The sequence below is a fragment of the Piliocolobus tephrosceles genome, chromosome 5 (assembly GCF_002776525.5).
Source record: "Piliocolobus tephrosceles isolate RC106 chromosome 5, ASM277652v3, whole genome shotgun sequence".
Lineage (NCBI taxonomy): Eukaryota > Metazoa > Chordata > Mammalia > Primates > Cercopithecidae > Piliocolobus > Piliocolobus tephrosceles.
This window is the reverse complement of record NC_045438.1, coordinates 70,895,889-70,907,917: the sequence shown is the minus strand read 5'-3', so window position 1 is coordinate 70,907,917 and position 12,029 is coordinate 70,895,889. Positions and strand designations below refer to the sequence as shown.

Below are 12,029 nucleotides of genomic sequence, written 5' to 3'. Positions count from 1 at the left end.
TGTCCCACCATTCCTTGCAGTGGAAGGTTGTTCCTTGGCGCAGTGAGTGAAGAACATGCAGCGATTGCTAATGGGTTTGGGAAGCAGAGACTCCTTCCTCTCTCTGTGACCATGCCGTGATCGTGTCTGCGGTCACTACTCGACGCATCCTTATTTCTGCCCGAACCCGGGAGCTGAACGCTAGATCGGGGAAGTGGGTGCCGTGCGTGTGGGCACAGAAACACCATGAAGATTATTTTCCCGATTCTAAGTAATCCAGTCTTCAGGCGCACCGTTAAACTCCTGCTCTGTTTACTGTGGATTGGATATTCTCAAGGAACTACACATGTATTAAGATTTGGTAAGATTCCCCATCTCTCTCGGTTGCCTTGCCTGGTATCCGCTCCGAGGCAGCCGGATGTAAACAGGCGGGTTCGCTCTGCCTGGCGGTGGGCTCCGTGGATTCTGATCTGCTCACTGTTCTGTCGTCTCCTGGGGCTTTTAAAGAACTCCTTGTGCTTTCATTTATTCTCTTCTTTATTTTTATTTTTAGCCGCGGGAGGGTGAAGGGAGAGCCAGTGTCTGGTAGTGGTCTCTGCATTACCTCCCCACAGTAGCTTGCCAAGGAGATGATGATGACGCTGGAGGCACGGTCAGCCGCCACTCGCGCCTGTCTCCCCCGGATCCCTGCGAGCTTGCAGGGGTGCGCTGTCCGCGCGAAAGTGCGCGCCGGGGCTGCACGCCTCTCAGCTTGCGAGGCTGGTGAGTTAACACCGGGTAACTCTTTGGCGAGTTGCGCCTGTCAGCTTCTGCCAGTGACCAGGGCAGTTCTCACGTGCAAATGAAAGGTACTAATCCTTTTGATTTATTTTGCCAGAGAGCCTTTTCGATTGTTTCCACCGCTTTTCCAGTCCCTGGTCCCCTTACTGGGATGCAGAGCTTTAAAAAATGTTGTAAGATTCGAGGTTCTACTTAACACAGGGAGGCTGCTACTTAGCTGGAAAGAAATAGCGTCAAAATTAGAACGGCTTTTTGTTTGTTTTTGCTTTTAACTTGCTGAGTTCCCCTCTCAAAGCTTTCTGGACGTTATGGACTAATTAATGAAAGATAGTATCTGGGGGCAGTGGGGAAGAGTAGTTGTTTAAGGAGGGGTGACTAAGTCTGCATCTTTATTTCACTCTGGCAAGACGAAAGACGTTAGGTAGTGACTTTTTTTTTTTTATGGAAATGCATTGCTTTTCTACGAATCAGGTTTTCTTTGGAGCTTGAAGGAAAATCTAAACGTGGGATTCCAATGGAAACCCTGGTCAGAGGGTCGGAGTGATTGCTTGGATAAATGAAGCATGGGCGATGCTCTGGCTCTCTGGATGGCCAAAGGAGTTTTAGTAGGAGCAGAACTAGTCAGGGAAAGTTCTCTAAAGTAGATAAGAGGAGAAGAAAGGAGAAAGCCAACAGGATAAATGCTCCCATTGTAGGCACTTCCTCTGACAGTTCAAGTGGATTCAGACCAAAGAGTGCAGGACATCATGTAATCCTGAGTATGTGTCTTTGAGATAAATGCAGACACATTAAGTCACTCGGTCAAATTTAAACTGAAGAGTGATTGCCTGCATCTTCTATCATGCCAACAGCATCTCCTGTCTTTCCATTTTCCCATGTGTGTGTGTGTTTTTCCCCCCAGTGATAAAATTCACGATCTCTCCTAGGCTTTGTAGAACCAAGGTAGGGATATTTCACATACATTCGAAAAGGGAACCTCACCCTACCACACATTCACACAGATGCCCACAGTCAAAAAGCCTGCTGATGAGAAAAGAGGCACTGGGTTATAGCTAGATCCCTACTGTAGTAGTTTTCATGCTTTTTTCATGCCTTTAGATGGTACTTAAGCACGTTGCTCTTAGCAACAAGCATCCACAGGAATGACTGTTTCTGTGGACAGAATTAAATAGGTCTCTATATCATTGGAAATGTGTGTGTACGCACACGGGTGTGTGTGCATGTGTGTTTTTGTGTGTGTGTTTTCAGCAGTTAGGCTTCAAACATGGTAAGTGCTACAGTATGGTAGTTTGCCCAATATTTGGAGTATTTCATCCCAATTAGATGGAATCCTGAGGAATTCTGATGTGTGTTTGTGAATGAGTGTGCGTTACTAAGTGTGTTTGCTGACTAGATGGAAAAAAGAAGACTTGGAGCCGGAAAACTGCCACCAATACTCTAAGGATTTAATTATTGCCGCTCTGGTCTTGCAGCACAATATTTGCTGAATCACTAGATTGTTACATTCGCTGATCATTTCATATCTTCATATTAAAAATCTTGGCGACTGTAGCAGAGTGCATAGCAGCTTTCCAAAAGAGCTGTCTCTCACACACAAGCACACACGCACACACATGCACACACACGTACCTACACGCAAACAAGCTTTCTTAGACCAATGCTTACTAAAAATGTCTTTAAAAAATATGGTAGTAGGCAAGGATCTCCACACTAGTCCCTTGATAACCCTAAACCAACAGTCCAGCTTCTAGATAACCTGCTGTTTTCTGTATTAACTTCAAACATCTTCCACGTGGAGATGCATTTCTTCCGATTTCTGACCTGAGTTGTGGGGAAGAAGGACTGTGAACATTGTTACTGAAACATTTCCCTGTTGGGGCTATTTTGATGCAATGGTGGGAGTTTTATTTTCTTCTGGGGTAAACATGTTTCTGAGTGGATTGGACGGTTGGTTGAGCACGTATAAGCCACTCTTGAGAATGGTTATTTTCAACCTTGGCTCAAAAGTCGAGCCAATGCCTCATCTCTGGCCCGGTGCCTTGGAAGGGAAGAGCTTGGAGTGGCACATGGAGCAGCTGCCCCAGTGCTGGAGAGACCCGCCACCTCTGCTGGGGAGGCAGCTTCCAGTGCCCCTCCCATCCCCCACCCTTGGCGTGGCTAGGCGCCTGCAGCCGCCAGGCGCCTCCGCCGCGGCGCTATGGCAACGGCGGAGCCCGCCCAGGCGGCCACCCCAGCCCCCCTTCCCCGCTAGTGGAGGCTCTGTGTTACCCTTCCTCTTGCTCCCACTAGGACTGTGATTCGATCCAGCGTCCTCCTGTCACCTCCTGTGAGGCGAGGGGCAGCCCCCGTTCAGAGTGCTGAACCCTTGCCAGTCCCTAGCCTCCCCCGCCAGTCTTCAGCGTGCGCAACCCTCTTCCCCGCGCTTCCCTCTCCCTCTCTGTGTGGCACACACAATAAAACACACATACACACACACACATTCTCTTACACAAACTCAAACATAGACACACGCGCGCGCCCGCACCAAGACACAGGCGCCCCCCAGATGCAAGCCTCAGACTTTGGCACAGTGACGTCTCTCTAGTGCTCAAGAAAACTTTGCAGTTACACCCAGGAGCGCCTCTGTCCTGTTTCCGCCTTTATCTCCAGCCCCAGCCGACTCCCGCTTGACTGCACAGGGTGGCCTGCTCCTCTGCAGCCGCTCAGCAAACATCTCTGAGAAAAGGTATCCCGGAGCACCGCCCCTAGGGTGCTGCTCTGAGACCCTATGGCAGCGACCTGAGGGTCAGCCAAGGGTCACCTCTAGGCAGGCGGGCGAGCCCCTGGCAGTGAGTCTTGGTTGTTACCCCGCCTTTGATCCTGTGCTGGGACAACTAGGGTTTTCCTGAGTGCCCACCCGGCGGGCAAGGTGCATTTTAGAGAGTCAGTTCTCCTTCCCTAGGTCGAGCCAGATGTTCTCTGGCCGGCTTTTCTGGGCGCAGAGCCTGCGACTCTCCCAGGCAGGCGTCTCCAGATCGCTGGCCCAGCGGGTACAGGGCATCCAGCGCGTCCCAGCGTATGTAAATGAGGCATCTTTGTTTCTCCTCAGCTGCGTCCAGGCCTTGCCTGCCCCTGGATAGGGTGAAGGCGGGACTCTTGCGTCCGCGGGGTTATGACCAATTCCACCGGAGATACTTGAACCTTTCTTTTGTTACTTTAGTCGGTCCTTCTCTTCCGGGGATGCACTGACCCCTGCACCTACGGAAGTGCGAGGAAGCTCAGAAGTCTGCTCCGACTGTGTGCTGTGCTGGGCTGGCCTCGGGTTCACCATTCGGGAGCCCTCGCATCTTTAAACATCTTCTTTAAGAAATCATTCCCCAAGCTATCACTTGTTTCCGATCTTCGAGGTCAGGTTGTCATTCGAAATCTTCATCTGAACTGGAGTTTACAGCTCCAGTAGCAAAGACATCAACCCAAGCTTAGACTCCTGGGCACCATCTCTAAGGTTTTCTTTACGAATTGCTGAGTATATGGTAGGCCATGTCTTCCCTTCTGATGTTTCGACCTAACTTTTCTCTTAAACAAGCCGGTGGAACTGCTGTCTTAAAGGTTTCCCAGCAGAAGTCTTCCCTCCCAGACGCGCTGGGGTCTCTTTGGCATTGCGCACTGACCACCTGTTTGTGGGACAGCACACAGTCACCTCCTTGCGTACACACAGAAGGTGAATACAGCCAGTTTAAGGGACCGCCTATACGTTGTTGGATAAAATCTACGAAGTGAGAGAGAACAGAAAGGGTTCCTATGGAAATCCCGTTATTTTGCTGGGCATCCCATTTGCTCACAGATACAATAATTAGTAGCAGATGTACTGCAACATCGAAAAGTGAGAGTGAATTGAGTGAGCTTACAAGCCGCCACTCTACAAATTCTTTGAAAGAGATTTTTCCTCCTTTGAGAGGTGAGGTGGGCGGGAGGGAGGAGTGGCCTTACATCTGGAAGCAGGAAAACTGACTCTTGGGAGGCGGGGATGGGGGAGTAATAGCGGCTACTATCTGCAACAGATAAAGCCCTAACACCTGCTTAGCTGAGCTGTGGAATGCAAGGGAGAGAAATCGTTCCAAGAATCGCCAACACAACGACTACACTTTTAAAAAATCAGTTTTTCTCATAAGTTCTCACTTACTCTTAAAGCTTCAAAGAATAACTTGATGTGATCCATCAAGAGAGGCACAATCATTTCAGAAAATGACTTTGAAAAATGATCTTTTTGTCTTCTAGAAATTGCACGCTTTCTTTACCCAGATACATGAAACTCAACACATTTTCTGGCTTTGTGAGATTGTCTTTCAGAAGCGAACATATTTTATATGTCAGTAGACATTTCTTCAGACTAGCTTTGCTTTTTGGTTTCATGCAAGTGATCATCACGGTGTGTTCGTTCCTTGAATTCTCAAATGACACTCTTTCAACATTTACTCAGCACAAGAAAGTTAATGTGAACTCCTCTCACACGAAGAAGGAAAATACCATAGATCAAAAGATGGTGTATCATTGATTATCAGAACCTTTTCAAGTTTGCTCACCATTACATAAAGTGTTGTCTATGATAGCAATGACATAATCTTTCATACCATTTAGTTATCATAATTTCTGATAAAGAAAATGCCTTGCTCTTTTGTGGTAGAAATTAACGTTCAGTGAGAGAAATTACTTCACTTTGTCCTTCAGTTCTTAAGATTTGACTTTGTTATGGTAGCCCCAGTTACATTGATTGCCTGGAAATTGTCAATGCACATTTTTGCACATCAGAGTAGAAAGTAGTCTACTATCTTTAAAATGTAACATACCTAAATTATTAATCTACTGCATGTGTAATACTTAGGGCTTGCAGGAGATCCTTGATTTTCCTCAGTAGCATGGTATGATATATTGAAATTTAAGTGTTGATTGTTTTTCATTTGGGTAGTGAAGATTTATCTTCAAAGGGCTTTCAATTTGTAGTCCAGTTATCAGAGTGTTAGAAGTGCTTCAACTGAATCTTCTACCCTAAATCTTAGCATGAAAAGTGAGGTCAGAAACCCCTGAAAGGGAAGGAAGTAGGTGCACATCATCATTATTGACTAGTCTAGATTAAACACCGAAGAGGAAGATTTCAATCTGATAACGTCATAGGGCTTCCTGTTTTTCTTTGCTGCTTCTGCTGACAATTTTGTAAGGTAATTAAATTGGCTGATTGAAGTCGCAGTGGTCATGGGGCGATAAAGACCATTTGGATTTAATGGAATTTAAAACAACAGAGCACTGAACACAACTCTTACAGAACAAGAATTTTAATGGCCCATTCAGGGTGCTGACTAAATAGAACGCCCTTAACAAGTTTAATTGAAAGGGCAAGGCAGATTAGCACTATATAGTCTTTATGGTTGAAGATTGGGGAATTAAAATTATCCCTTTAAAAGACTCATTAATGCATTATCAAGATTTAATGTAGGTTAAATAAGCTTTCTTTAAATCTTTATCATATACTGTGAACCTAGGTTTAGGACCAAGTTTCAATAATAAAACATTTTTAAGAGCTGATTTAATAAATGGAATTATAGATCTTTCTCATTTGAAAAACAAAAGGCATTTAAAATTGTTTGAGCATATACAGTGTGTTGAAGGGTAAATGTTGATGATAAATTCTCTATGTTCTATAACTGAAAGAAAATTTGACTTTTCTTTAAAATTTGATTATTGGTATTTTTTTCTTATAAAGAAAGCTAGGCAGTAGTAGAGAAAACACAGAGAAAATAAAGGAATGTTCTCTTCCTGCAGTTTCAATAGAGTAATAGGTATTTGATCTATTTTAGGTTGTTTTTAAAATCCTGACCTTTTTTCTTACTGTAACTTCTATATTCAGATTATTATACTTCAGTGCATTCCAGTCCCTTCTGCCCCTGAAGAAAGGGTAGATCATTGCTTAACATTGGGAACATTGAAGTACAATCAGTCCCAAGGTGAAAGTCAAGTCTCAGTCACATATGAGATTATTCACTCCACCTGTTTCTTGCCATGTGGCATTGCCTACTCAGAGTTGTCAGTTCCTCTGATATTTCTAGAAAAACGTGAAACCAATTTTTGTATAAAAATCTTCCAAATTTTATGTATGCAATTTTGAAAAAAAGTTGTTAAACTTCAGATTTGTAAACACCAAAAGCATATAGCAGGTGAGGGGGGATTTGGTCCCATTTTTACCCTCTGGTCCACTCACATTCCACAGTTCCTCTAAGGCACACCTGCTTCCCTCACATCTCTTTGATCACCAAATAAGTAAAGTTTATTTGTCTCTTGCCTCACACTCTTAAAGCCAATTATGTTATATTTTTGTATTTTTCAAAGTGACAGTTACCTAACTGATGAAACTAATTTGTGGTAAAGAGAGTGGGGAGGTTAAAAGACTCAGAAAAAACTTTTCTGCGGGATTTTTTTTTTTTTAATTTTTAATTTTACTTTTGCATTTGGGCTTCGATAATCCTCTTCAAAGATAGCAGCATTCAAATATAGCATTTGGTTTTTAGGTTTCTGCTTATAGGTTAATTTAAACTCTTTGTTTTCTTAACTAAAAACAATATTATTTTCTGGATTTAGTAGAAAGTTAGGTCACTACATAGCAGGGCCATTTGTGAAGATCTGAAAGGGTGGGGAGGATATATCTTTTAGTCACTGATACATGTACTTCCATCAGTCTTTCTTTTTGGTTAAGTATTGCCCTATTCCATGGCCTTATTTTAAGACAAGTGTATTCTGGAAGAGGGAACACATAGTCTCAAGACTGTAGAGCTAGGATGAGTGTATTAGTATCGATTGATATTGCCTGTGACGGAGATGCTCAGATACGAAAGAAAATACTGGGTGCCTAAGGGAGTGCTGAGTGATTAGCACAGGTGTGGAAGGGAGGCTGAGAAAAGAGAGAAGTTAAATGACATTTGATACACAGTCTTTTTAAAATTTACTGCCAGACATCCCAATGCTTTGTAAATTGATATTTTGCTTGTAATAATCCAAATCTTTTAGTATAAGTGCTTATTTTAAATAAGATGTAAATTATATTCTTACATTGACACTTTCTCCAATCAAAATGATTTTTAATGCTTTTTACCTCCTTTTCAATCAATTAACTACTTTTCTATTATTGAACTAAAGCAAGAATTTGGAAGATGTTGCCTCTAGCTCTCATTTCTGTCCCCAGCTCAGTCTCAGTCTAAGTCCTTGACCTAGCACAATGATAATATTGCTCAGCTAACATAATCAAAGAAACAAAACAAATATTAAAGAAATGTTCTGCTTCTGAAATTTCAGTATATTCATAGCTATTCAGTCTATTTTATGTTGTTATTTAATCCTTCCTTTCTTGCCTCTCCCTTTACTTTCTGAAGCTTCCTGCATTCAATTCATCATAGGTTTTAGTGCATTCAGATCCTTCCTTCCCCAGAAGAAATGAAATGGGAACTCTCAAAATGAATGAAAACTATAGAATCCTGGATTATCTAAGCTAAAGGGGAATTGAAAGGTCACCACATTTAGAGTCCTAAGTTTAGAGGTGAATTGCCAAGGACAGTTAAATAGCTTGTTCTAAATTGAAATTAATGTCAGATTTTGTACCAAAACATGATTATCCTGGCTGCCAATCTAGTGATTTTTTTAACTGAATTTTGCTGGTTTTTTTTTTTTTCAGTGTAGCCTCTGACTCCCTGTGCTTTGAATTCATTTTAGAAATAATTCTGGTAGCTCCCCTAGAAGTGTGTCTACTTTGTTTTATTTGCCTTTTCTTTTGTAGTACATTATCTCATAGGTTATTGCTCTTTTCTCTCTTCTTTTTTTCCTTAATGTGTAGCTCTATCAGCCTCTTGCATACCTGCTTACTTGTTCCTTTTCTCAGTGTCAAAGCTTTTGCTCCATCCATTCATTCAACAATATTAAAGTGAGCACATATTATGTGGCAGGCATTTGGAAAACAGAATTCTAAGACTTAGCTTCTGCTATTAAGGATTGTGTAATTCAGTTAAAGAGAAAAGATATGTACATATTAAAGTATCAATTATATGATACAGAAAATATATACAATAGTTGTTTAAAGGAGATTATTATGGGCTTAAGTTTTTCCAAAAGAGATAGGATTCTGGCTGGTGCCTGAAAACATTGTGTGATAGAAAGAAGGAGGAAATGTATCATTGGTGGAATACTCAGCACAAGAAAAGGAATTTAGGCATAAATTAAGAAAATGAGTGTTGGGACAGATAATGGGATAGCACTGTAGGGGTAGATAAGGCCTTGATTTTTCAGAGCTTTAATATTTAGGTTACAGGGTTTAGACTCCTGTGTGTAGCCACCGGAAAGCAATTGAAAATAGAGGATGGGCTTGACTTGGTCTGCAATAAGCAGTCAAATGATTTTGCAGTCTGTTGCTTGCATTTTATGAAGAATAAGTGGATCTTCTTTCTTTTACTGAAATGAAAGCAAAAGACACATCTCTGTCCTTGATCACTGAAACCTTTAAGGTCTTGAGCTCAGATCAAAGACTATATTAGTCAAAGTTCTCCAGAGAAATAGAAAACACATACACACACGCAGCAGGGAGGAAGTAAGAGAGAGAGAGAGAAGAGGAGGGTGTGGATATTTATTATAAGTAATTGGCTTACACTATTATGGTATTGTGGATGCTAACAAGTGCTAAGATCTGCAGTTGGAAAGCTAGAGACCCAGTGGTATAATTCTAGCCTGAAGACCAGCAGACTTGAGGTCCAGGATGATTCAGTGTTTCATGTTGAACCCAAAGGCATGAAGAAAAAAGGAAAAATAAAACCCAGGCTTGAAGGCAGTGAGGCAGGAGGAATTCCCTTTTTTTTCTTAGGGGGGTCAGTCTTTTCACTCTATTCAGGCATTCAACTGAGTGGATGAAACCCACCCACATTACAGAGGGCAATCCGCTTTGCTCCATCTACTGCTTTACTGATTCAGATGCTAATTTCATACCAGCACACCCTCACAGACACACCCAAATTGTCTGACCAAATGGCTGGGCACCCCAAGGCCTCATCAGGTTGACATATAAAATTAAACATCACCCAGATAATTCCTAAGCAAAATTCTGAAAGGAAATAAAGGAATGTCTTCTTAAGACATGGCCAGATCAAATGATTAAGCAAGGAAAAGTTACCAATTAATCTCAAGGAAAATGCATTAGAAAACAATTTACAAGTACTGTATACTTCTTTGAGGGATACAGTAAATTGTCCTCAAGGAGGAATTCTCAATGTTTTATGTTTAGTTCCAAGGCATCTCCATTACCTGAAACATTGTGTGTGTGTGTGTGTGTGTGTGTGTGTGTGTGTGTGTGTGTGTATGTAGTTAATAAGTATCGATATCATTGCATTCATTTCTGCCTAATAGTGTTATAGTCAGTGATGGATTGCATATGCAACAGTGATCCCATAAGATTATAATACCATATTTTTGCTGTATATTTTCTGTTTAGAAATGTTTAGATACACAAATACTTACCGTTGTGTTCTGATTGCCTGTCATATCTGGTAGAGTAACATGCTATATAGGTTTGCAGCCTAGGAGCAATTGGCTATAACATATAGCCTAGGTATATAGTAGGCTATACCATTTAGGTTTGGTATAAGTACACTCTGGGTGTACTCATAAGGTAAGTACACTCTGTGATGTTCACACAATGATTAAATCATCTAATGATGCATTTCTAAGACTGTATTCCAACTCATGAATGTATATACATAATATGCATATCGATTATTTTAAATCAAAATTTAAAATAAATTGAATTAAAACGTAAGGCAATTTTAGAAGATTTATTTTTAGTAATATTTTCTAATTCTACACAAACTCAGGACCTTAGACCCTGAATTTAGTTGTTTGGATCATTAATTTTACTCTTGATTTTGTCATCTAATATTCATAAGTTAGGAAAAATAAGTAAATCTTACTGGCCCTTGACTTTCCTTTCTGAAGAATGAGTATTATTTTCTAAGTATTTAACTTCCAAGGATAGTGGATAATGTTGAATTTAATAGGAAAATGTGTGGAGCTCTGAGTTTATCAGAAAAAAGGCCTTTTGGAGTTGAAAATATAATTGTTTATTTACTGTGTATGTGTGGAATACAGTAATATTTATTATCACTCTTGAATATTGTATTTAACTTCTTAAACTGTGTATATTTAAGAAAATCTGCTTTTCTAAATTATTCATTAATGATCTTCCTTGAAATGTACTCAACTATTACAAATAGGTTGGTAATTATATAACAAATAGGTTGGATTTGTTTAATAGAACAAACTTCTGATTTGGTTGCTTGATAGAAGAGCAAGTCCGAAGTTTCTTTTTCTTCTTTAAACATCATGACTTTAATTGGTATTCTCAAATATATACAATATGCAGAAGAAACAAACCAAAACTGAAAACAAATAATGAACAAAGAAATCATGCCAAGTTTTGTGGTTTAATTTTTTTTGGCTTTTTCATAAGTGTATTCTTCTGGTTTACCTACACAAGCATTTTCTGAAATGTCGTGCTTGACTTTTATGTATACATCATTCTTTATGCATCTGCATATGATGAACTTTTAGTTATTTCAAGGTTTGCAAACATAGAAATAATTGTCTTTGATCCATTTGTGTTGATTCAGGAAAGTTTCATAAATGCTTGGATTTGCTACAGTTGTTTGAGATGGATATATGGGACTTTCCAGTTGTTATATTGCCTACTTAGGCAATTTTTCTGGCACTTACTTTTTAAGGTAGAACAGATTTTGATACCACCCCTAGACCACTAACCTCAGCATTCCTCCTTAAGTGTCCTCTAAACCGGCTTTAAAAAAAAATCTAGCCCAACAGTGTAAAAGTGTTCCTATTTCTCCACATCCTCTCCAGCACTTGTTGTTTCCTGACTTTTTAATGATTGCCATTCTAACTGGTGTGAGATGGTATCTCATTGTGGTTTTGATGTGCATTTCTCTGATGGCCAGTGATTTTTTTCATGTGCCTGTTGGCTATATGCATGTCTTCTTTCGAGAAATGTCTGTTCATATCCTTTGCCCACTTTTTGATGGGGTTGTTTGTTTGTTTCTCATAAATTTGTTTGAGTACTTTGTAGGTTCTGAATATTAGCCCTTCGTCAGATGAGTAGATTGCAAAAATTTTCTCCCATTCTGTAGGTTGCCTGTTCACTCTGATGGTATTTTCTTTTGCTGTGCAGAAGCTCTTTAGTTTAATTAGATCCCATTTGT

The 12,029-nt window shown here is 40.6% G+C and overlaps 1 protein-coding gene across 3 annotated transcripts in view; it reads left to right on the top strand.

Moving 5' to 3' along the window:
* Positions 1-225: 225 nt before the first annotated feature.
* The window catches only part of GRIK2 (glutamate ionotropic receptor kainate type subunit 2), a 694,446-nt gene continuing 682,642 nt past the window's right edge, over positions 226-12,029 (top strand). For all 3 annotated transcript variants that reach the window (XM_026454391.1, XM_026454392.1, XM_026454393.1), the window contains exon 1: positions 226-340. In XM_026454391.1, the coding sequence (XP_026310176.1) occupies positions 226-340 (115 nt within the window). The remainder of the gene's footprint in view (positions 341-12,029) is intronic.